General features: G+C 36.9%; 1 protein-coding gene across 4 annotated transcripts in view; it reads left to right on the plus strand.

The window, feature by feature from the left end:
* LOC144956835 (uncharacterized) overlaps positions 1-16,949 on the plus strand; it is a 32,796-nt gene extending 15,847 nt beyond the window's left edge. For 3 of the 4 annotated variants that reach the window (XM_078887591.1, XM_078887592.1, XM_078887590.1), the window contains exons 5-12: positions 3,898-4,045; positions 5,328-5,519; positions 6,071-6,145; positions 7,102-7,314; positions 8,090-8,221; positions 10,870-11,001; positions 13,146-13,244; positions 15,487-16,949. In XM_078887591.1, the coding sequence (XP_078743717.1) occupies positions 3,898-4,045; positions 5,328-5,519; positions 6,071-6,145; positions 7,102-7,314; positions 8,090-8,221; positions 10,870-11,001; positions 13,146-13,244; positions 15,487-15,752 (1,257 nt within the window). In that variant the 3' untranslated portion in view covers positions 15,753-16,949. The remainder of the gene's footprint in view (positions 1-3,897; positions 4,046-5,327; positions 5,520-6,070; positions 6,146-7,101; positions 7,315-8,089; positions 8,222-10,869; positions 11,002-13,145; positions 13,245-15,486) is intronic. The other variant, XM_078887594.1, reaches the window with a different exon arrangement.
* Positions 16,950-27,584: the final 10,635 nt, after the last annotated feature.

Consider the following 27,584-nt stretch of genomic DNA (forward strand, 5'->3'; position numbering starts at 1 on the left):
TTTAAACTAAAACAAAGGTCGATTCCAAACTAGAAATATTCTAAAGACTTCCGCCTTTGTAGAAAATGTCATTTGAATTTTAATTATAAAATAAATGAAAACTCTTATGGACTTTTCCCAGGCAGTGCCTGAAGCTTTCAGGAATCAATTTTGAAAACGATGCAGGCGTTTGATGTGATTGCTCTACTTGCAGCATTGTTTATTGCTTTTATCGATTCTTTCCTATGGGTGTGTGCACAACAGTTCATTTTGTGGGTGTCAGTTGATTTCAGATTGTGACATTCCATCACGATTCACAATAAGATATTATTTTTTGTGAGAATTGAATGCTTTGAGCAAATAATGATATCATATTATACACACAGCGTTCTGCTGTCGTGCAAATAATAACATAGTCCCTGATATGGGTCAATAATTGTTATTATTCTTTTTTAAAATGAGCTTCTATATTGTGCAGAATTCACTAAACGTGCTCAAAGCGCTTTACAATGGGTTTCTGGCCAACAGAAACATTTAACATGTAGGATAGGACGGGGCATGACGCCTGTTATGCGATATTACATTTTTTCGGACAGAGACAACGCTGTCAACGATCAGGTACTCATTTTACACATGAATACGGTGAGAGAATGTGAGTAGAGCCTTCTCCAAGGACTCAACTATTTACCGAGCGAGGCTCGAACGCAGGACCTTCCGATCCGAAAGCGAGAAATGTTAATTAAATAGAAACACAACCAACATTATAGATAGTATGCGCTTGGCTAAGAAGCTCATAACATAGCCATCCGGAAGTATAACGGACCAACACACAAAACTGTGTGTATCCATGAACGTTTATAGTCAGGTTATTACAGTTCAGTGAGCATTACTCATAAACGCGGATGGCAAAATGCAATAACAAAGACCTGAGTGACGTCATCTTCGAACCATCTATACTTATGAGTACATTTTTCAAATGCAATACTCGACCCACAAATTGCAGCGGTATGAGTTTCCATAGAAATGTTAGGGTGATTATTGCGGTACCGAAAAAAAGGGTTGATATGAAAGATGAGAGAAGCTAGATTGAAATGGTTCGGACATGTTAAGAGACGAGAGAGAGAGAGAGAGAGAGAGAGAGAGAGAGAGAGAGAGAGAGAGGGGGGAGTACGTGGGATGGATTGGCGGGAAAGAGGAAAAAGGAACGCCTTAACACTGGATGGGTGGATAAGGTCAAGGGCGATTTGAAAGAACTGGGCCTGGAGCAAGAAGCTTATATGTGACCCACCGTATCGAAGCGGTATTATGTCGGGATCCACTCGGTAAGGGAAATTGAATTCATAGCCACAAATATCCAACTTGGGTTTAATTTCTGCACGTTCTGGTGGAGTATAAAGACTATTTCTTGCATTGCAGAAACTTCTATGGTCCAATTTCTCATCAATCTATCTCTAAATTCACTTTTTGGGGTCTGAATCATCCCGACATAAAACCGTTTTGAGACGGAGGGTCACATATTATTATAAGCTTCTTGGCCTGGAGGAAGATGATGCTCTGAACCGAGATGCATGGAGATGTCGCATTCATTATGGCGACCCTGCATAATGCGGGATAAGCTGAAAAAGAAGAAAGAAAGGATATCGTTGCATAATGCGGAATAAGCTGAAAAAAAGAAGAAAGAAAGGATATCGTTGCATAATGCGGGATAAGCTGAAAAAAGAAGAAAGAAAGGATATCGTTGCATAATGCGGGATAAGCTGAAAAAAAGAAGAAAGAAAGGATATCGTTGCATAATGCGGGATAAGCTGAAAAAAAGAAGAAAGAAAGGATATCGTTGCATAATGCGGGATAAGCTGACAAAAAAAGAAAGAAAGGATATCGTTGCATAATGCGGGATAAGCTGAAAAAAAAGAAAGAAAGGATATTGTTGCATAATGCGGGATAAGCTGAAAAAAAGAAGAGAGACAGGATATCGTTGCATAATGCGGGATAAGCTGAAGAAAAAGAAGAAAGGATATCGTTGCATAATGCGGGATAAGCTGAAAAAAAGAAGAGAGAAAGGATATCGTTGCATAATGCGGGATAAGCTGAAAAAAAGAAGAGAGAAAGGATATCGTTGCATAATGCGGGATAAGCTGAAAAAAGAAGAAAGAAAGGATATCGTTGCATAATGCGGGATAAGCTGAAAAAAGAAGAAAGAAAGGATATCGTTGCATAATGCGGAATAAGCTGAAAAAAGAAGAAAGAAAGGATATCGTTGCATAATGCGGGATAAGCTGAAAAAAGAAGAAAGAAAGGATATCGTTGCATAATGCGGGATAAGCTGAAAAAAGAAGAAAGAAAGGATATCGTTGCATAATGCGGGATAAGCTGAAAAAAAGAAGAGAGAAAGGATATCGTTGCATAATGCGGGATAAGCTGAAAAAAAGAAGAGAGAAAGGATATCGTTGCATAATGCGGGATAAGCTGAAAAAAAGAAGAGAGAAAGGATATCGTTGCATAATGCGGGATAAGCTGAAAAAAGAAGAAAGAAAGGATATCGTTGCATAATGCGGGATAAGCTGAAAAAAGAAGAAAGAAAGGATATCGTTGCTTTTATCATTGTCAAGGCAAGACTGAAGGCTTTTTGAGACCATCCCAACCAAATCAACCTCAACTCGAGGTCGACCGATTTTTTTGGGATGGATGTTTCTTTCTTCTATTTTTCTTTCTTGCTTTGTCTGGCACCTTTCATGCACACTTGTTCAGATCTTTATTTCATAATGCACCAAAACATGTGCAATTCATTCTTTCATAATGAACCAAAACGTGTGCAATTCATTCTTTCATAATGCGTCAAAATGTGTGCAATTTTAATCTTTCATAATGCATCAAAATGTGTGCAATTTATTCTTTCATAATGCATCAAAACGTGTGCAATTTATTCTTTCATAATGCATCAAAATGTGTGCAATTTATTCTTTCATAATGCATCAAAATGTGTGCAATTTTAATCTTTCATAATGCATCAAAACGTGTGCAATTTATTCTTTCATTGGCGTAGGATGTTCCAATTAAAGACAGTGTTCCATTTCGGACACTACCGTATACACGTTTATTTTAGCTCCTAAATCTATCAAGAAATATGACAGAGAGCTGGGTTCCGATTTGACACAGCCAGCAATATGCATGATAAATTTAAGCCATTTGCGTGGATAGCTCGTACCCATGAACACAACACAAAGACCATAAATAAATTTGCCAGTATTTTCACCCACCACACTCAAGTGTGCTTAACCTTTTTACAAGACAGGATTGTCTGTACAATCGAGCGATTGAAGGCACATAGTATTATTGGCATTGCTAAAGGGTCTTCATTATTAACTCACTCAACTCTAACACCGACTATATCCGTAGTTTACCCGGGGTTACTTTTACCCCATGCCTATTTATTACATTTTTCTGAGACAAACTATAGGCGTCCTATCAAAGGTAATGTTTTTAGTTTTTACCTGTTAATGATAGTTGAATTAAACTACAATATCTATGTATATGCTCATTTTTAATACATTTTTTTCCAATTTTGAAAAGTTGCAAAAATCTCTAGGATTGAGTGAGTTAACTCTCTCCTTACCAGCCATTTTCAGGATTTCCACTAAAACATTAAACCCAACTAACACAAACATATATTTTTTATCACTCAAACACAATAGCAGTAAAGTTCTTGCGATAAATTAATTTCTTTATCAAAACAAGCTCTACAACACACTGTTCATTTTCTTTAAATTTTATGATATTGTACAAAAGAAAGTTGAATAAGAAAAATGTTGGTTGTATCGTAGCGAATGTGACAATTTTCCTATAGTTGGTAAGGAGAGGGTGAAAAATTCACATTTAAATAGTAAACTATATAATCGTTTTCATATTATCTCCTTTCAGAATTCAGCGTGGTACAACTACAAAGATTCGGGGTCCGAAACATTCAGTAACTCTGACCAGTGTTTTGCCGCCCACGATACAAGCAAGCTGGAGTGGGAGGCTTTTGGATGTATGGATGATAAGCATTTTGTCTGTGAAAGACGACAGAGTAAGTACACTATGATAATTCTATAGGGAATGAGATTAGCGGAAGAGTAGCGTCCCTTGATTGGACGTCACCCATAGTCTGTGACGTCACCGGCGGAAAAGTTATTAGAGAGAGAACGTCATGTTGGTTGTGCGCATGCGTCTCTCCTCCTCGCTTCCGCATGCGCACAACCAACATGACGTTCTCTCTCTAATAACTTTTCCGCCGGTGACGTCACAGACTATGGGTGACGTCCAATCAAGGGACGCTACTCTTCAGCTAATGTCATTCCCTATGCTTATGGTAATACAATTCCAACGGGGGTTTAGGATCAAATAGCATAAGATAAACTTTGTTTATTCAATTTTAGGTATTGCCATAGACCAGCAATTAACAAACAAACAAAAAAAAACAACAACAATTAAGCGTTAATATGTATGATTTTTTTTCCAAATAATACTTGTAAAGAAAAAATATTTTTTTGATTCGAAATAACAACGAATTAGCTTTATGACAAATAAAAGCAAGCTGTTTACAGTCAACATTAGCAGAGCAGGGTTGCCAATTTGGCAGATTTTCTGCCAAATGTCCTTTTTGTTTGGCAGAATTTGAAGTCGTCTGGCAGAAAAAAACAAAACGGTTTGACAGTTTGGCAGATATTTGGCAGATTTTATTTTCCGAGTCCTAGATTTTGCTAAATTATTATTTATATCATGTATAGGTCTACTCCACCTTTTCCATGGCAATTTTTATGTATTAGCAAAGAGTGTGTAGGGTAACGTAGTTACCAAGAGCTCTCACTTCTCTTAACCGCAATGCTATTGTCGCGTGCCAGGCGAGACAGCGAGGTGGGTGTGCTCCGCGTGTATCATGCGCGCTAGGCTTACTGATACAATGAAGAAACTACGAGTAGAAGACGGAAGATGCTTGGCTTCACCAAAAGCGGGAAGTGAGAGCTCTTGGTAACATAACAATCGTTACCTACACGCTCTTTGGTATTAGTGATTTTTTTAAACTTGGGAAATGAAAAAAAAAATATTATGACATCGGCCTTGCGAATTTTTTGGTTTAACAAAACTGATGAGTTTTCAAAGGGGGTACTATAAATAGTACGGTTTGGCAGATTTCTGTGGTATTTGGAAGATTTTAAAAAAATCCAGTTGACAGAATGCAACCCTATTGCCGTGTTACTTCCCCCATTTGTACAAAAGCAGCGATATCGATATTTTGACAAGACATTTTATCAATCAAATTATGCTAACAGGCAGAAAAATACACTAACAATAAATTTCTGACATTTCAGCAATATATACAGAGGATCTAAATATATCATTCTACGTGGTTTTCCACAACGACAGCAACAAAGATGCGTGTTCATCGATGTGCATTGAATTGGAGGATTGTTTCATCTCGTCTCCCATTGAGAACGCTTGCATTGTTGGTCTGTCCTCTGACACGTCCAACACAACTGTTATAGTTGTGGGAGGAGCAGCGGGTAAGTAAGTATACGTGCGGCTATGTGGTCTAGTGGTATGACACTCGCTTTCGGATCGGAAGGTCCTGGGTTCGAGTTGTGGGAGGAGCGGCGAGTAAGTATACGTGCGGCTATGTGGTCTAGTGGTATGACACTCGCTTTCGGATCGGAAGGTCCTGGGTTCGATCGAGCCTCGAGCTCGGCGCATAGTTGAGTCATTGGAAAAGGCTCTTTACTCACATTCTTTCACCGTACTCAGGTGTAAAATGCCGTTAACAGCGCTGTCTCTGTCGAAAAATTGCAACATGGCCTAACAGGCGTTATGTCTCGTTTTACATGTTGCGTGTTGCTGTTGGTTAGTGGGACCCTTTGTAAAGCGCTTTGAGCACATTTAGTGGATATTGCACTATATAAAAAAAGCTCCAAAAATATATACTTCCTAATTTGCAAGCTTATGAATTATTATCACTCTGTGACACAATAAAGGCGTTGTATTGTGACAATGATAATGCCCTTTTTATTGTTAACGTTGATGTTGATCTAATTTTTTCTCATTTACCATTTTTTTTCAGCTGGACAAACTGTATCTGGAGCGAGCAGCACTGCGCAGGCCAAGAACAAACCGACCGTATGTTCCACTGGTAGCGGTAAGTCAAAAAGGGTCAGCTGAAAATGAAAGTAGATAAAACTTTAAAATACTGTTTTAAATGCAAAACCAAATGCTTTTACAAGGAGAATATGTGTCAGTGCGCATGACATAACCAGTAGGAAGGTGAACATTTTGGATTTGCATTTTTTTTTCTCATTTTCTGAAAGAATATCGGAATAATAATAATAATAATGATAATAATAATAATGATAATAATAATAATAATAATAATAATAATAATAATAATAATAATAATAATAATAATAATAATAATAATAATAATAATAATAATAATAATATATCTTTATTGTCCTCAAAAAAGTGGCAATTTGTCATTTGGTTACACATTTATAACAATACAATATTGACATAGACACACTCACACAGATGCACACTAGTAACATAGTACTTACTTACTTAATCCTCTTCGGGCCTTGAGGCACATAGGGCATCCACCAGACATCTCCATTTTTTGCGATCGGCTGCTTTTGCGGTGGCTGTATTCCAGGACAGGCCTGCTTCCTTTAATTCTTTCTCCATCGTCCTTCGCCAGGTTTCTTTGGGTCTTCCCCGCTTTCTCTTCCCATCTGCTGTCCAGTACAAGGCTGTCTTGGGAAGTGACCCTTTTTCCATTCTGGCCACATGACCCAGCCAACGCCATCTTCTTCTTTTTATTTGGCTATCAATGCTAGTGCAGTCAACTTTCTTTAATAGTAGTCATCGAAAAAGAAAAAAAAAGAATGAATGTGACGATTTTCTATGGGTGGTTAGGAGGGGGTTAATGAAAAAGCGCTTTGAGTGGATATTGCGCTATATAAAAGCTCATTAAAAAATATTTTTAAAATGAGATATTAGTCATATATATATATATATATATATATATATATATATATATATATATATATATATATATATATATATATAATGAATTAACTTCATTCCTTTCTGACACAGGAACACAAGGGGAGGTAACAACCACACTAAACAACTACACACTCGTCAATGGTCTTTGGAAGGTTCCCACCTTGAACGATACGTTTCCCGAATGTTCTCAGGGCTCGCCATTGGTCAGTCTGGTCTACGTCACACAAACCGTCACAGAAACAGCTGTTCAAATGACCACTACGGCATCCCCTATTAATGTTAATACATGCTCCCCTTTGATTGGTAGGTAGCCTCTGTATACTGGCTCAAGTCGTGGCCTTCGTAAAGTTATGGCCTGCCACTGACCAAAAAATAACGTCAAAATGCCAGTCTTTTGCCACAAAAGAAAACAAATCGTGAGTTGTATTCAATAGTTCAACCAATCAAATAACTTGTTTCCATGAGCTCTACTAACGACAACTCACTAGGCGGTGCAAAAACCAAATAATGACGTCAAACTGCCAGTCTTTTTGGATTTCAGTGTCAGGCTATAACATAACGATGGCCACGCTCAAGTACGACACTTTCAGCTTCGTTTTTTTTTTTCATTCATTGGGTCAATTACTATACGCGCACATTACCCCTCACTACTTAGATGTGAATGAGTATACTGCGGCTATGTGGTCTTGTGGTATGACACTCGCTTTCGGATCGGAAGGTCCTGGGTTCGAGCCTCGCTCGGGGCATAGTTGACTCCTTGGAAAAGACTCTCTACTCACATTATCTCACCGTATTCAGGTGTAAAATAAGTTCCTGGCCGTTAACAGCTTTGTCTCTGTCCGAAAAAATGTAATATCGCCTAACAGGCGTCATGTCTTGTCCTAAATGTTAAATGTTGCTGTTGGTCAGGGACCCTTTGTAAAGCGCTTTGAGCATGTTTAGTGGATATTGCGCCGTATAAAACCTCAATTATTCTTGTTTATCGTGTTTATATACTTTCTAAATCATTTTAAAGACACAATGTCCATATTGTTTGCCTAGCACTTGAATTCGTTTTTCTCTATAAACCAAAAATTAGAAGCAACAACCATCATTCAACCAACGACCGTCACACAAGTGATGACTTCGGTTGCCATAGAGACGACAACAATACCTGCATACGTCACAATGACGACACAAGTGGCTGGATCTTCATGCGTCAACAGCATTGGTAAGGTTTTGTTTAATTAATTAATTAATTAATTAATTATTTTTTACATGGAGATAATATTGAATTGGTACTGCCCTCATATTACAATATTACAATAAAATGTAAATGTTGCTGCTCGAAGCTCGAAGAAATAAAGAACAATGTGAAATTGAATGTAAGCTTCGATTTAATATACGAAACAGATAAAATGGACGTTTCGGGTTTCCCATTTATCAACAAAACAGGATGAATGACACACTACAGACGAATGAGATAATAATGCGGTAGTGGCATTGTTAAGATGAATAAACCGTCCATTATAATGTTTAATAATGAATAATAATAACATGGTCTATAAGAAGTTGAACAAGTTTTTTCAAAAAGAAGACTTAAAAGCGGTTATTCAAAGTGTATGAAGACGTAAGAAGATCAATTTGATCGCGGGGGAAGATTGGCTACGCAGCCACATCACCTTTTGTCAATATTGCTGACGAAGGGGAAACCCAAAACGTCATTTAAATTAGTCATGAATAAAAGCGAACCTTATACATTCTGTTATCACTATTTTTAAAATATTACTTTGTTATAACATATTAGATATCGGGTCTTGAGGCCTGAATAAGCAAAGTGTACGTACGACATGAGGCAACACAAGCGTACGACGAAAATATATTACCCTCCATCACAAAACGGTATTATGTCTCAAAAAGTGAATTTAGAGACAGAATTATGAGAAATTGGACCTTAGAAGTTTTTTTAAAGCAAGAAATAGTATTTATACTCCAGTATGACGTAGATAAATTAGATCCAAGTTTGATATTTTTTTGTGGCAATGAATTCAATTTCCCTAACCGAATCTATCCCGACATAATACCGCTTTGAGACGGTGGGTCACATATTTAAAAGATCATATTGCAATAGGATTCAATAGTCTGATGTCACATCCGCCCATCAACGAGCAGCTTGGTTCTAAACAAAGAAAATCGGTACTTTTTATTCTTTATGCTGACTATAACTTTTTCATATGTCATGTGATCAGAATGTATAAAAGTGAAAACATGATCATATTTATAATGTTTTTTCTCCTATGGATACACTTTTATGCTCGTCGGAGAAGTATTTCATAAGGGCGTCCGCCTTTGTTCCGATAGTTTAGAACCAGTTACTATGCATCACTACGAGGGAAGTGACGTCACGACTGTTGAAGTCTATTGATTCGAGGCAAAGATGGTGCTAGATGGGAAAAATAGAAGGGAAACGACCAAAAAAGAAATAGGCAATGCTATGGATAAGCAAAGTTTTGAAAGATTTGAGACAACTTTGTCAATAGGATTTTGGTTGAAAGAAAAGCATATCAGGGTTCTCGATCTGTGCGGTCCTGTAAGTTATGGAGCGTCTCTAAGGTGAGGTGAGTTTTCTGAATTATGAAGTCACCCCAAATACCAGAGCATACTCAAAGTCTCAATTGTTTCTATGTTATATGTTTGTGTTGAGAATACTGGCTATCAAGCTTAATTGCTGGACAAACTAACTTCGCGGTGGTTGTGTGTGTTAGACCCGAGATCTCCAGTAGTCGGTGAGAGAGAGAGAGATAGATAGATAGAGAGAGAGAGAGAGAGAGAGAGAGAGAGAGAGAGAGAGAGAGAGAGAGAGAGCTCTAGGAATTACCTGAGTTTGATACGATTTTTTGGGGGGATCGTGGATAGTTCATACGATAGCGTTACGCTCTCACCGGCCAGGCGGAGTTGTCGTACCAATAAGGTCGCGGGTTCAAATCCCCATCATCGTCGCAAAAAAAAAAAGCTATTGTCTTCTGACACTTTTCTACTCACTTCATCTCAAGGTGAGGTGAGGTAATCTCATTGCCTTCCATAACCCTCTCCGTACCAACTGTAGGAAAATCGTCACATTCGTTACGATACAACCATTTTTCTGTATCAGATTTGTTTTTTAAATTACAATATTTAACGATAAGGTGTCTTTATATTTACAAGAATTTAATACTGTTTTGTAAAGCTTGTTTTGATCTACCAAATTATGTAAATCATGCACTTTGTGCGTTTAAATTTGAGTTTAAAAATTCAATTGTGTTGGGTAGGTATGAGATTTTGGTAAACGTTTTGAGAATTGTCGGTACGGAGAGTTAAAAGAGGCTTGTTCTTTGAGGGAACTTCATTTTCAAAATTCATTGTTTATTTTGGTAGAGGTACAATTGGCTTCAACAGTCGTGACGTCACTTCCCTTGTAATGACGCATAATAACTTAGTAAGTGGTTCTTTGCTATCGGAAAAATGGCGGACACCCTTATGAAATACTTCTCCGACGAGCATAAAAGTGTATCCAAAGGAGATAAACATAAATCTGATCATGTTTTGACTTTTACACATTCTGATCACATAACATGTGAAAAAGTTCTAGCCATCACCGATTTTCTTTGTACTGTCCTACCTGTTAAATGTTAATGTTGGCCACGGACCCCTTGAAAGCGCTTTGATGACGTTGAATGGATATTGCGCTATATAAAAGCACTGTTTTTTTGTTTTTTATTAAAGAACCAAGCTGCTCGTTGCTGGGCAGACGTGACATCAGACTATTGAATCCTCTTGAATTTACTGAATTCTGGGCGACAGATATTTGAATACTTATTTCATCCTCTGGAATAATTTCAGGTATCACGACTGTCGTACAAGCAACCACCGTTACGGAGGTAATGACTTCGGTTATTGTGGAAACGACCACGGTTCCTGCCTATCTCACTTTGACGACTCATGGAGCCGCATCTTCTTGTTTAAACAGCAATGGTAAGTAGGTTATAACAACTATGTTTGGAGGCAACATTTGCCACAAGAATACTTCAATAATAAGTTGTTTGTATGTGTGTGTGTGTGTATGTATGTATGTGTATGTGGGTGTTTGTACTACAATAATATGTTGTGTGTGGGGGGGGGGGGGGGGGGTGGGGGGAGGGGGGTGGGTAGGGGTGGGTGGGGGGGGGGGTAAAATCTATGGAAGGATTTAGTTTTCATCAGTGTTTTTGTGTGGACTGATTAATACCAAATAATATTTTAAAAATAATAGTTTTGTTCGAACAGAATAGCAACCTGTTTAAAAGTTTTTCAAAATGTAACCAAAATTGATACTTTATCTGTCTAAATGTTTTCCACACTTTCAAAAGCGATATATTTGATGCCAGATCGTCAGTTTTTCATTATTCAAACCAGTAAAACAATTACAATGATTTTCTATATTTTTATGTTCGAAATGATGCATATCTGAATTGAAGATCTGAACAAGCGTGTATGAAAGGTACCAGACTGGACTGATTTTTTGGGGATTGTTTTTTTTTCTTTTTCTTCTATCTATTTTTCTTTCCTGGGTGGGGTTCCTGGCCTCCCATAGTGGGCAGGGTGGCACATACTGTGTCTTCTATCCCAATATATCTGTTTACCAATTTGCTTTCTGTCTTTGTCTTGGAATGAGATTACTTGGTTTTGTCCTGGCCCTGGTTGGAGTCCTGGCTGGGAGGGAGACAGTCAAATGCATAGTCATTGTTTTGGGAGATGATATTTTTTTCCTTGTAAATCATATCTCTGTTATGTATTATTATATTTGTTATTTTCAATATATAACGTAAGCATTTGAGTGTATTCCTCTTTGTTGGATTTTGTGCTTGTGTCCGGATGAGACTTATAGGTCATTTCACACTAAGTACATTGGTGGTATGCTTTGGAATCTACATCTGATCCCTATCTCTTCCTAGTTCCCCTCTATCTTACTTTCTCCTGGGTGCTTTAATTGTAATTCTAGAACTTATTGCTATCCCATTTTCTTCGTATTTATATTATAACCTAAATGTGTTGCAAGCGCCGTAAAAGCCTTAAAACAAAACAAAAATAAATTGAAGATCTGAACAAGTATGTATGAAAGGTATCAGACTAGACTTATTTTTTTGGGATTGTTTTTTTTTCTTCTATTTATTTTTCTTTCTTACTTTGTCAGACACATTTCATACACACTTGTTCAGTTCTTTACCTTACACCGGTGCCTGCTCCTTGATTTCTTTAATTTGATATGTTTGAATATATTTGAATAGGATTAAATAGTCTGATGTCACGTAGCCCAGCAACGATCAGCTTGGTTCTTTACAAAGAAAATCGGTACTTTTTATTCTCCATGCTGGATAGAACTTTTTTCACGTGACATGGGATCAGAATAGATAAAAGTCAACCCATGATAAGATTTATAATGTTTTTCTCCTCTGGACACACTTTTATGCTCGTTGGAGAAGTATTTCATAAGGTCGTCCGCCATTGTTCCGATAGTTTAGAACCAGTTGCTAAGTTTTTATGCGTCATTACGAGGGAAGTGATGTCACGACTGTTGAAGGCTATTGTGAGTATTTCGTGGCAAATGTTACCAAAACAACGAAACCTTCTAAATTTCACAATAAAATAACGAAAACAAATAATGGTGAGAAGGCAACGTCTAAGTCTCACGTAGTGATCTTGGTTCAAAGACTGTTGTAAATATCTAGAAATCAGATCTAACTCTGATTGACCAAAAAACGTCAAAAAGTAAATAAATAAAAATAAATAAAATTCCCTTTATTTATCTCATAGGGGAAATTTGTCTCCAGGGTCTATTCCAAGGTAAGACTGGAATAACCCAGGCGTCAGCCTCAGTGCAGCGCCGCAAATTGAGCTAGGGCGAGGTGGTGACTTCCTCAAGGCCACACAGCTCAGCGGCGGGTGATCGAACTCGGTACCTTTCGGGTACGAAACAAACAAATACCGTACCGCTGTACACTCACTGTGAAAAATAATAAATACTGGGATATAGCGATTTATTTTGGGTGAACTGAGCAAAAACGCCGATCATTCATTCATTGAAAACATTATTACGATAGTATGTTATGAATGTGAATGTTTTCCATTGTCTTTCCCAGCAGTCTACACGACTACAGTCAACTCCTGTAATACTCAATCTGCTTCAATAGGGATTGTTCCTTCTACAACAGTTCAGGCGACCTCCACTCCTTCACCAGGTGAGTATCTTTAGAATATATATATATATATATATATATATATATATATATATATATATATATATATATATAATATATATAACATAAGTATAATTATGATCAACATCTACAATATTGTTTCATGTGTTAGCTCTCATCAGGAAGTGGAAGTGAAAGTAGATTGTTGTGTTTTTCATATTTTTCTAGATTCGTGTTTATGGAGGATCGTAATTACATAAAAGGTGTCTGTTTCTATGTCTGCATGAGGATGTTAGTTCGTTTCTTTGTTGAGTGTTGCCAAGTTCGGTTTTGTCATGATGAAGAATTTTTCTTCTAAGCAGAGGTTGCAAATCTTAGAAGAGGGGGAGTACGACTGTGCTCTGGAGATGATTTTACATGTGATTCTGTGTTGTATGTTTTTTTCTTTGAGGTTCCAAATGTGTTCGCTTAGTGTAGTAGAATGTCGTTTGTGTATGTTTCTGAAGGAAGATGTATGCAGGTTGTATCTGGTTTTGAATGAACACTCAGTGAGGCCAAAGTAATTTTCTTGTTTTGGTGTGTCTGGGCGTGTAACTGTGGCTTGATAAAAAACGTTTTGAGTCAGGCAATTGCCGTTTAGTGGGCATGTTGCCTGGGTCCTGCAGTTGCATTTTTCCTCTAGGTTGTTGCTGGGCTGAGCTAGCTGTGATAATGTTTTGTATGTTTGGCATGCAGGTGTATCCTTTTTTATGGAGTTTTTGTTCATGATTGGGTGTGGAACGTGACCGAGAGGGAAGCATTTTTGTAGTAGATTGAAGAATTTGTTACCGATAGTTGTCACATTCTTGCTGTAAGGTGGCATCTCCACTACTACTACTACTACTACTACTACTACTACTACTACTACTACTACTACTACTACTACTACTACTACTACTACTGCTGCTGCTGCTGCTATAATGATGATGATGATGATGATGATGATGATGATGATGATGATGATGATGATGATGATGGAAAAGGCTCTTTACTCACTTTCTCTCACCGTACTCACGTATAAAATGAGTACCTGGCCGTTAACAGCGCCGTCTTTGTCCGAAAAAAAAATGTAATATCGCCAAGCAGGCGTCATGTTCCGTCCTTAATGTTAAGTGTTGATGTTGACCAGGGTCCCCTTTTAAAGCGCTTTGATATAAAAAAGCTCAATGATAATGATTATGATGATGATGCTAATAATATTAATAATAACAACAATAATACCCTACAACTACTACTACTACTACTACTACTACTACTACTACTACTACTACTACTACTACTACTACAACTACTACTACTACTACAACTACTACTACTACTACTACTACTACTACTACTACTACTACAACTACTACTACTACTACTACAACTACACTACTACTACTAACTACTACTACTACTACTACTACTACTACTACTACTACTACTACTACTACTACTACTACTACTACTACTACTACTACTACTACTACTACACTACACTACTACTACTACTACTACTACTACTACTACTACTACTACTACTATACTATACACACTACTACTACTACACTACCACTACTACTACTATACTACTACTACTACTACCTACTACTACTACTACATACTACTACTACTACTACTACTACTACTACTACTACTACTACTACTACCTACTACTACTACTACATACTACTACTACTACTACTACTACTACTACTACTACTACTACTACTACTACTACTACTACTACTACTACTACTACTACTACTACTACTACTACTACACTACTATACTACTACTACTACTACTACTACTACTTATACTACTACTACTACTACTACTTACTACTACTTACTACTACTTACTACTACTTACTACTACTACTACTACTACTACTACTACTACTACTACTACTACTACTACTTCTACTACTACTACTTTTGTATGTACAGCATCTACTTATGAATTTAATAGAATCGGAAATATCCTATAGGCAAAAAAAAACTTTTCAGACAAACATAGTATTTTAATTACAACAGTGAGCCCATAATAATGAATAATTGTAGAACCTCCCTTTCGTGGCCAGGCGGAGTTGCCGTAACAGTCGGGTCATAGGTTCAACTCCCCATCGTCGCAAAAGTTTTATTCTCTATTGTCTTCTCGCTCTTCTCCACTCACGTTATTTCTTGTAATAATTACTAACCAAATAGAAAAAAACAAACAAACCATAATATCATTATTTTTTTATATATCCATTCAACAGATGTAGAAAATTCGGACATAACAAATCGCATCCGATTGGAGATTTACGGCTCTCTCCAACTCAACAAAGACGACTTGTCCAAAACAATTCGGGCCAAAAATAGCGCGGAAAACAAACTGGTTTCATCTGTTGCCATTGGATTCAGCTTTTCCTTGATGTGTGTTATTTTTATCGCTATTATCGTCTTGTCCGACATGCGCGCCATTTTGAGTCATGTAAAGTCCCGGATGTGGGTCAACTTGAGGAGTCGTAGCAGAGTTTATTAGTTATTTGTAGCAACACAATTTTAACAACGTTACGTCTTTGGCCAAGCATGAAGACTCTCATAGTGGGCAGGGAGGTACATGCTGTGTCTTCTATCATCCGACACCCGTTTTCCAATTGTTCCCTGTCGTTGTCTTGGAATGAGATTACTTAGTTTTGTCCTGACCCTGGCCGGAGTTCCTTGGCTGGGAGGGAAACAGTCAAATGTATAGTTATAGTTTTGGGAGATGATATTTTTTTACTTGTAAATCATCTCTCTTTTATGCATTGTATTATGTTTAGTTTACATTTTATATCATACGATTTGTAAACATTTGAGTGTGTTACTCTTAGTTGGGACCTGTGCTTGTGTCTGGATAAGACTTTTAGGTGATCTCAAACTAAGTACTTTGACGGTGTGCTCTTGGAATCTACATCTTTACCCTATTTGAACCAATTCCCCTTTGTCTTACCTTTTCTTTTCTGCTTTAATTATAATATTTTAGAACTTTTTACTATCCCATTTTCTTCCTTTTTACTGGCGCTTATATGACCTTAATGTGTTGCAAGTGCCGTAAAACCCTTAAAAACAAACAAACAAACAAACAAGCCTTAAAAAAGTGGGAACAAAAAGTAAACTGATGTTCAGTTTGTGCTGTCATATCTTTTTCTTGTCTACAGCAGCAGCTAATGGCAAGGGGTTTTTTTTATGGTACCCAATTCCACACACATCACCTTCCTTACATGAATGGCCAAGCTATGTCCGATCGAAAATGGGAAGTTGAACCCATGAAGCCACAACTTCATCTTTTCTGGTTCAAAACTTGGATGTGCGTAATCAGTCGGCCACACAACAAATATAATATAGTGAACAAGTTATGTTTGTTGTTTTGTTTTTAAGGGTTTTACAGTGCTTGCAACACATTTAAGTCATATCAATGCCAGTAAAAAGGAAGAAAATAGGATAGTAAAAAGTTATAGAATTACAATTAAAGCACCCAAGAAAAAGTAAGACATAGGGGAACTGGGAACAAATAGGGATCAGATGTAGATTCCAAGAGCATACCACCAATGTACTTAGTTTGAGATCACCTATAAGTCTCATCAGGACACAAGCACAAAATCCAACAAAGAGGAATACACTCAAATGCTTACAGCATACATTCAAAATAACAAATATAATATTACATAAAAGAGAGATGATTTACAATGAAAAAATATCAACTCCCAAAACAATAACTATGCATTTGACTGTTTTCCTCCCAGCTAGGACTCCAGCCAAGGCCAGGACAAAACCAAGTAATCTCATTTCAAGACAAAAGACAGAATTCATTTTGGAAAACAGATATAAGGGGAATAGAAGACACAGTATGTACCCCGCTGCCCACTATGGGAGGTCAGGAACCCCACCCAGGTGATTAAATTACATGACTTAAAGATAAATAAAAAATTTCAAAATCTATCAAAGAGGCATCAAAAATAATAAACCATCCTCTTGATGGAGTAGAAAGAATTCATGGAAAAGCAATAGAAAGGAAAGCATTCTCAATTACCAACAATAAAAAACATATTTTATACCATGAATTTAGTCTTTTACCATCTGGGAGAAGGTTTTGTCAGATTAAATGTAGAACTAACAAGTATAAATCAACGTTCGTTCCATCAGCAATAACAATTTTGAATATTTCATATGGTACAGAAAAACCAAGGATTGATTCGTTGACTGATTAACTGATTAATTTATTTAATGTAAGATTAACTGACCAATTGATAATGATGATAATTTTTGTTGTCGAATTGCCACAATCGTAACAAATTGAAAACGAAATGAATATGTTTATGTTGTGTATATCGCACGTGTGAAAGAAAGAGAGGAAGAGAGAGAGAGAGAGAGAGAGAGAGAGAGAGAGAGAGAGAGAAAATAAGTAGGAGTGAAATATCTGTTCAATCTTACAGTTATCGTTTAACGTTATAACAAGTGTAACTAAATGACAAATTGCCATATTTATGGACAATAAAGATCTATTATTATTATTATTATTATTATTATTATTATTATTATTATTATTATTATTATTATGTTCTGACTTGACGACTGCCTATGACACAGTAAACCACAGGAAATTGTTACCAAAGGTTGCAAACGTAACTCGTAACACAAAAGAAGTTTCAATAATAAAAGCCCTTATGTCAAGCCGTTGCTTTTTTGTGGAAATGAATTGGAAGAAAAGCAGATGGAGATCACAAAATAACGGACTCCCACAAGGATCGATTCTTGCACCTACCCTTTTCAACATTTTACGAACGACCAAACTGAATTCGAGAACATCCGGAGGTTTCTATATTAGGCTGATGGTCTGTGTCTTGCGTCCATTGCCTCTGATTTCAAGACCATTGAGGAAAGACTAACAGATGCCCTGAAGACATTCTCTGAGTATTATCTAAAGAAATCACTAAATGCCAACCCAGGAAAAAGTCAGTGTGCCTTCCATTAAAAAAAACCACCAAGCCAAGGAAACGGAACAGCTCTAGTTTTTTGTGCAGACGCGACGTTGATCAAGAATCTGAAGAAAATGAAATCCTTTCTTCATTTACTTATTTCCCTCAAATAAAAAAAAGATTAATTAAAATTTATTTCTAATTTCAAAAACTTTTTGAGTAGACGTGTACATATATGCAGGTCTGACATCCCTGTTTAACATTGTTGTACTGGTCAATATTTTGCGTCATTTTTTGAGATTTCTATTACAACAATGAGTCCATAAGAAATTGAGTTAAAAGACCTGGAAATAGGAGCACGTCCGTCACATCAAACATATTGTAAATTTGATGTTGATTACGAAATTTGAAGTCAAAACAGCAAAATTTTAAAACAAATTGACCACTTTTTTTTACACTGCCACAACCCCGAAAGCCGGTCGCTCACAAAAATACATATTGCTAGCATTGATGACTCACCGGATGGTGACAAACTGGACGTCAACGGAGTCAAAAACGTTTCACATTCGTCTATTCTCCCATTCACATGCCGATTGGGGGAGGGGACGAGCTGGGAAAATGAATTCACTCAGGTTGAAGCCTTAGGAGATCAAATCTCTGTGCGGCTATGTGGTCTAGTGGCATGACAATCGCTTTCGGATCGAAACGTCCTGGGTTCGAGCCTCGCTCGGCGCATAGTTGAGTCCTCGGAGAAGGCTCTTTACTCAGATTCTGAGTAATGAGTACCTGGGCATTTCCAGCGTTGTATCTGTCCGAAAAATTGTAATTTCGCCTAACAGGCGTCATGTCTGGTCCTACATGTTAATTGTTGCTGTTTTAAAGGGCTTTGAGCACGTTTAGTATGTTTTGCGCTATATAAATAAAGCTCAATTAAGCCCAAAATCGAGGCTAGCTCACTAACCCAGTGATTTTTTTATTGCGAGCAAAGTAATGCTAAGCGCTCTTCTATGTCTGAAACGAGACAAACACGATGGGAACTAAGTTTGAAAGCCATATTTTTTGTGTGATTGGATGGCTCAGTAGCTAGAGTGACCGCTGGCTGATCTCTCTCTCTCTCTCTCTCTATCTCTCTCTCTCTCTTCATCTCTCTCTCTCTCAGTCAGGCGGAGGGTGCCGTGTCAGTTGTATCCCAGGTTGGCTTTGACACCGAGATATTCTTATTCTCTCTCTTGATCTGACACGTCTCCATACCCTATTTTTCTCATCATTACTGATACAAAAAATCTATAAAAAAATTGAGCTTTATATAGCGCAATATCCACTAAATGTGCTCAAAGCGCTTTACAAGGGGTCCCTGGCCAACAGCAACATTTAATATGTAGGACGGGACATGATGACAAAGATCACGCTTTAACGGCCAGGTACTCATTTTACACTTGAGTACGGTGAGAGAATGTGAGTAAAAGAGTCTTTTCCAAGGGCTCAACTAAGCGCCGAGCGCGAGGCTCGAACCCAGGACCTTCCGATTCGAAAGCGAGTGTCATACCACTAGACCACATAGCCGCACAAGTGCCCGGTCCACACTTTTTCTGAATTTTATCCAACCCAAAATCGGAGATATTCCATGTGCGTCTTATTTGTTTACATGTCCGTCTTGTTCCATACAGAGAAGAGCGCATAGCATTAAGTTGCTCGCTATTGAAATAATAAAACTGAGATCTTGATGTGGGAAGGCCGAGTATCCTTAACTCACTCAACCCTAACACCGACTATATCCGTAGTATGCCCGGGGTTACTATTACCCCATGCTATTTATTACAGTGTTCTGAGACAAATTATAGGCTTAGTAGCAAAGCTAATGTTCTTAATGTTTACATGTTCATGGTAGTTGAATAAAAATATCTATGCACATGCTCATTTTTAATACCGTTTTTACAATTTTGAAAAGTAGCAAAATCTCTAGGATTGAGTGAGTTAAACAGGCAAATAAATCGGCTATTAATCTCGGAAACAGTACAATAGAATTTTCCAATAAAGCAAAAAAACCTCGACGTCATCATTGATAAAAGATCTTTCCATGACTAGCCATGTGAATAACGCCAAACAATCTTATGTTGACATAGAAATGAAAAATATAAGCAAAATTCGCCATATAATACCTACCAAAGCATATAACAGAAGGTTTGATTAACTCACTCAATCCTAGAGACTTTTGCTATTTTTCAAAATTGGACAAAATGTATTAAAAATGAGAATGTACATAGCTTTATTCAACTATCATAAACATGTAAAAACTATAAAACATTAGCTTTGATAGTAAACTTATAATTTGTCTCAGAAAAAAATAAAAACAAATAGGCATGGGGTAAAAGTAACCCGGGTAAACTAAGGATATAGTCGGTTTTAGGGTTGAGTGAGTTAATCCCCTTGTTTTATCCAAATTCGACTATTGTAACTCACTCTGACGAATTTAGCTATAGAAGAAATTTTTAAACTTCAGGTTGCTCAAAATATAGCAGCCAGACTCATTGTACGAAATATACAAAAAATCACGTCGGCAACTCTCCTTCATTGGCTTCCTGTGGAAAAAAGAGTTGCCTATAAGATTCGTACTGTTGTCTACAAATCCTTGAGCACCAACAGTCCCTCCTATAGTAAAGACCTTCGAAACATTATATATGTCCCCAATAGAAACTTGAGGTCAACCAATGACCAATCAATTCTTATCAAACTCAAGACCTTGCATAAAATAGGTGAACAATCTTTTCAATTTTCGGCCCCCCATTTTTCGACCTCTCTCCCATCACACGTGAGATGCTCGGATTCGTTGACAACGTTGAATCTCGCTTAAAGTTTTATCCTTCTACGTCATAATGTTGCAATACTATCATCATATCTTGTTGTTGTTAAATTGAATTCGTATCACTTTTCCATCATCACTTGTCTTGCTGTAATATGTTTTATTTATATCACTGTAAAGCGCTTAGATCCTGTGACAACAGGGTGAATCTCTAAATAAATGCCATTTATTATTATTATTATTATTATTATTATTATTATTATTATTATTATTATTATTATTATTATTATTATTATTATTATTATTATTATTATTATTATTATTATTTATTATTATTATTAATATTATTATTATTATATTATTATTATTATTATTATTATATATTATATTATTATTATTATTATTATTATTATTATTATTATTATTATTATTATTATTATATGTACTTTGTGGCTAATTTCGACTTGAAAAGCGGCCAAATAGAACCTCACGTGGCCAAACACCACAAACTTTCTGACTCGTCTTTCCTTTTTACGTAATTGTTTTAAACAAAAGATTTAAAAAAATAAATAATAGAAAAAGCGTTTCTCTATGGCCACATAGATAGCTACAATCAATTATGTTACCTGTTATGGAATATACACATATGATTCTAAAACTTTTGTTTTTGTTTTTAAAGGTTTTACGGCGCTTGCGACACATTGAGGTCATACCAGCGCCAGTAAAAAAAAAGAAAATGGAATAGTTAAAAGATTATAGATTTACACTTAAAGCAGCCAAGAAAAAGTATGACAAAGGGGAATGGTACAAATAGGGAACAGATGTAGATTCCAAGAGCATCCTATCAGTGTACTGAGTTTGAGATCATCTACAAGTCTCAACCAGACACCAACACAAATTCCCACTAAGAGGAACACACTCAAATTTTTACAAATCGTATATTAAGGATTTAAAAAAAATAACATTACACGAGAGAGATGATTTACAAGGAAAAAATATAAATCCCAAAAACTATAACTATACATTCGACTGTTTTCCTCCCAGCCAAGGATTCTGGCCAGGATCAGGACAAAACTAAGTAATCTTATTCAAAGACGATGACTGGCAGCGATTGTTTGTTTTGTTTTTTTGTTTTTTGAGGGTTTTACGGCGCTTGCAACACATTAAGGTAATATCAGCGCCAGTAAAAAGGAAGAAAGGGGATAGTAAAAAGTTCTAGAATTACAATTAAAGCACCAAAGATAAGGTAAGACAAAGTGGAATTGGTTCAAATAGGAAACAGATGTAGATTCCAAGAGCACACCATCAAAGTACTTAGTTTGAGATCACCTAAAAGTCTCATCCAGAAACAAGCATAGGTCCCAACTAAGAGGAACACATTCAAATGTTAACAAATAAAATACAACATGTAAATAAAACATAATACAGTACATAACAGAGAGATGATTTACAAGGAAAAAAATATAATCTCCCAAAACTATAACTAAACATTCGACTGTTTCCCTCCCAGCCAAGTAACTCTGGCCAGGGTCAGGACAAAACTAAGTAATCTCATTCCAAGACAAAGACAGAAAGCCATTGGAAAACAGATATATGGGGATAGAAGACACAGCAAGTACCTCCCTGCCCTCTATGGGAGGTCAGAAACTCCACCCGGCTTAGATTTTTGATGCCGCGATCAAAATGATAGGGCAATGAGTTCAAAAGTTATGCTATTTTGAACTTTTCTCGGTCGCATTTCAAATGCGCAAAAACCCCATGTTCAAATCCAGCTGACAGCATAGATTATAATCCCAAACAACTTAAATTTCTGGAACTTATCCTAAACAATACTGACAAATCATCCAATTTTATTTCAAGACTGTGGACTACGTTTTAACAAATAGAAATTAGATTGCATTAAAAAGTTCTAAAAAATCAAATTAGAGCGATATTTTAATAAGACCTAAAATTGTCAAAATAAAAAAATAAATAAAAAAGTCATTAAAAATTTTAATAAAGTCAAACATCTTCAATATGATTTTAAATAAACGCCAAGAATAATTACTATTGAATTAAATGAATTTAATGATCCAAAATTACCATTTCCACTAAAATATCACCGATTCAATGTTGATAGTCAAAGAGGAAAAACAAAAACAAAAAAAAAATTAACAGAAAATGATAGAATACAGTTACAGAAATAATAAATACCAGTAAAATAAAAGCTTATTATTAAAATTGAGCTTTATATAGCGCAATATCCACTAAATGTGCTCAAAGCGCTTTACAAGGGATCCCTGGCCAACAGCAACATTTAACATGAAGGACGGGATATGACGCCTGTTAGGCGATATTACAATATTTCGGACAAAAACAACGCTGTTAACGGCCAGGCACTCATTTTACACCTGAGTACGGTGAGAGAATGTGAGTAAAGAGCCTTATCCAAGGACTCAACTATTCGCCGAGCGCGAGGCTCGAACCCAGGACCTTCCGATCCGAAAGCGAGTGTCATACCACTAGAACACATAGCCGCACCATCAATACTATCGAATAATTAATCTTTAAGTAAAAAATAACAAAGCAACATTTTTATTTGGTTGAACTCCAAACAAAGCATTAGTCTCATAACGGCAGGGGACCTTGAAAATCTGAGAACCCTAGCAGAGGACCGGCAATATTGGAGACACCTCACACAGGAAATACTGGAAACAGCCAAGGCGACCCGATCTTTCGGTCGAGACGCGAAAGGCATCTAAGTCAAGTCAAGTCAAGTAAGTCAAGTGAACTCCAAATGTTGGAAAGTTTATGGAATAAATTGTCTTATGTGACAACTTTCAAGAATAGTGTTGGCATGAAGGGTTTCGAAATTTGAGCGTGCTCCAAAGAAATGAAAATGAAAATATTCCAGCAGAAACCTCGATAGAAGTTTACTTCAAACAATGAAACAAATACAGAATGCGTACACCAGCTTCACTTCCAACAACAGTGAATCAAGATCTCAAAAACTATCAAATATATTTTGAAACAACAACCGAAGAACTGATTTCAACAATTTTACTAGCCTAAAAATATGAAGATGTACATCATGCATTCATAAAACAAGGAAACATCCAATTACCTCAGCACCTTAACACACATGATGACATTCAAAAGCTAAGAACACTTGCACTGGACAGATTTATGGAAACAAATTACTAACTGGATAATAGAAACAGATTGACACACTCGAAGTAACACACACATTCACGGCACGCGTCCATTGAGACAGACTGACACACTCGAAGTAACACACACATTCACATCAAGCGTCCATTGAGAGAGACTGACACACTCGAAGTAACACACACATTCACGGTAAGCGTCCATAGAGACAGCACAGCCATATTCTTTCATTCATTAAAAGGTGTAAATATTCTATCCAATCTTTAGACGAGTCCTCAAATATGTAACGACTCTCCTCAGACGTGGATTTTAAATGATTTCATTTCTAATAATATTTTCATTATTAATAAATAATTGAGCTTTTATATAGGGCAACATCCACTACACGTGCTCAAAGCGCTTTACAAAGGATCCCACACCAACAGCAACACTTAAAATGTAGAACAAGACATGACGCGTATTAGGCGATATAACATATTTTCCCCCCGACAGAGACAACGCTGTTAACGGCCAGGTATTCATTTTACACCCGAGTACGGCGAGAGAATGTGAGTCAAGAGCCTTCTTCAAGGACTCAACTATGCGCCGAGCAAGGCTCGAACCCAGGACCTTCCGATCCCAAAGCGAGTGTCATACCACTAGACCACATAGAAGTGACTAAGAGCAGACGTCAGACAAAGATTTTCTGTAACTGAATTTACATATTTTTCTTATAATGTTCCCTAAGCGACAATGAGTGCCTAACGTAACATAGCACAAACAAAGCGTGTAATATAATTATTATTCCAAAACACTATCAAATTCACACACAGCCAAACAACAGCAATATAGCTAGATACCCCTATTTGACATATAATGTCTTAAGTACTTGGGTTTCATACACAATCGCAACCTTTCTAATCTCGAGGGTATCGCCTAAAAGAAGGAGTTACAAAAATCAAGATTACTTAGAAATGAAACACCATCTACACCTCAAGAGATGGGACCAAATGCCGGCGCAATCCAACCCCCCCCCCCCCCCCCTTTTCCCCCCCACAATGCCCGATGAGAAACGTTTAAATTACATTATAAATCACAGAGAGAATGTAAATTAAACCATCTCAAACTCATCGAGTGTCTCACAATCCAAGCCGATTTAAAGTCTGATAGTGAAAAAGTCTGTGAAACATAAAAATCTGGAAAGTTATGAAGGAAAGAGTTCCAGGAACTGAAAATAATATATGTGCAGTGAACTAAAATAAGGGAGACATCAAGTAGTAACCAAAATGTCAAGAATTCTATATTACAACATACATTTAAGTTAAAGTCAATCGTATCATTACATTCTATATGTGACCTCCAGTCTCAAAGCGGTATTATGTCGGGATACTCTCGGTTAGGGAAATTTAATTTATTGCCACAAATACCAAACTTGGGTTTAATTTCTCTACGTCATGCTGGAGTATAAATACTATTTCTTGCCTTACAAAAACTTCTAAGGTCCAATTTCTCATCATTCTATCTCTAAATTCACTTTTTGGGGTCTGAATCTTCCCGACACAATACCGTTTTGAGACGGAGGGTCACATATTACAACATAAATTTAATGTTAAAGTCAATCCTATCATCACATGTATTTAAAATTGTTTGGATTTATACTTTGTCAATCTTGTATCCGTTTTCCGTACAACGACAAAAGTACTTTTTAAAAATTTGGTCTGAAATCATTTACATCTTGTTCGTATGATAAATCAAGACAAATCCTTCATCTTGAACCCCCCTCCCCCCCCCCCCCCCCCAAGATTTCTATGGATCATCCTACTGGACCGATATATTGATATTATTGGGTTTTATTTACCGTTAGGTATTCTGACCAAAATGAAACCCTCTCTATACCAACTACAGGAAAATCGTCACCTTCGTTACGATACAACCAACCTTTTTCTTATCATATTTCTTTTGTACATCATAAAATTTAAAGAAAATGAACTAAGTGTGTTGTAGAGCATGTTTTGCTAAAGAATTTATGTATCGCAAGAACTTTACTGATATTATGTCTCAGTGATAAAAAATCTATGTTTGTTTGTGTTAGTTGGGTGTGAAGTTTTGGGGAAAATCCTGAAAATGGCTGGTAAGGAGTGGATTAATAATCAATTTTGTAATAGGGAATGAGATTAGCGGAAGAGTAGCGTCCCTTGATTGGACTTCACCTTACAGAGAGAACGTCAATTTGGTTTTGAAGTGTCTCAAGCCGCTTTCACCGGAAGCGAGGACGAGAGACGCATGCGCACAACCAACATGATGTTCTGTCTCTAGTAACTTTTCCGCCGGTGACGTCACAGACTATGGGTGACGTCCAATCAAGGGACGCTACTCTTCCGCTAATCTCGTTCCCTATATTCAACAAGTTAAAATAGTGACAATTCCAACCATTTCTGAACTCCGTTATTGATTTTTTAAAAATATTTCATTTGGTTTCCCAGATCTTCCAAAACTCATCTGTGATTGAAATCTTTGGGGAGTTGAACGCTTTCTGGAAGATGGTGGAAGATTCTGGAACGAGAATGGGAAAAAGCAAAGTTGATTTAATGATCATTAAAATCGTTTTACAAGTGGATTGAGCCAGATTCTGAAAGAGCTCATATCATGCAACGTGAGATCCACAAGCATGAAATGATATGAAAGAGTGAAAAATATAGCCCGATCTTGTATAAATCTTTTTTTAGAGTAGGGAATGAGATTAGCGGAAGAGTAGCGTCCCTTTATTGGACGTCACCCATAGTCTGTGACGTCACCGGCGGAAACGTTATTAGAGAGAGACGCATGCGCACAACCAACATGACGTTCTCTCTCTAATAACTTTTCCGCCGGTGACGTCACAGACTATGGGTGACGTCCAATCAAGGGACGCTACTCTTCCGCTAATCTCATTCCCTATTGAGATTTTATATAGCGCAATATCCACTAAACATCTCAAAGCGCTTTACAAGGGGTCCCTGGCCAATAGCAACATTTAACATGTAGGACGGGACATGGCGCCTGTTAGGCGATATTATAATTGTTTTCGGACAGAGGCAACGCTTTTAACAGCCGGGTACTCATTTTACACATGAATACACTGAGAGAATGTGAGTAAAGAGCCTTCTCCAAGGACTCAACTAAGCACCGAGCGAGACTCGAACCCGGGACATTCCGATCCGAAAGCGAGTGTCATACCACTAGCCGCGAATCAGATGGTATACTACGACTTTTGACCGAAATCAGGAACCTCGTTGACTCGGTTTTTAGTCTTTTGGATAATATAAAGTCCAATTTTGATTTTTAAGAAACACGTAATAACATTATCGGAAACAAAAATTAATAATAGCTATGTGCATGGTCTAAGATAATCAAATACGTTGGAATAAAAAAATATAAATTATGCCCTTCCGCCATGACACCATAAGATATCGTCGCCTCGGCATTCTACGAAGGAAAATAGATATTTCAT

Source organism: Berghia stephanieae, chromosome 11 (genome assembly GCF_034508935.2).
Source record: "Berghia stephanieae isolate SIO BIC M18660-M18661 chromosome 11, UCSD_Bste_1.3, whole genome shotgun sequence".
In the NCBI taxonomy this organism is placed as follows: Eukaryota; Metazoa; Mollusca; class Gastropoda; order Nudibranchia; family Aeolidiidae; genus Berghia; species Berghia stephanieae.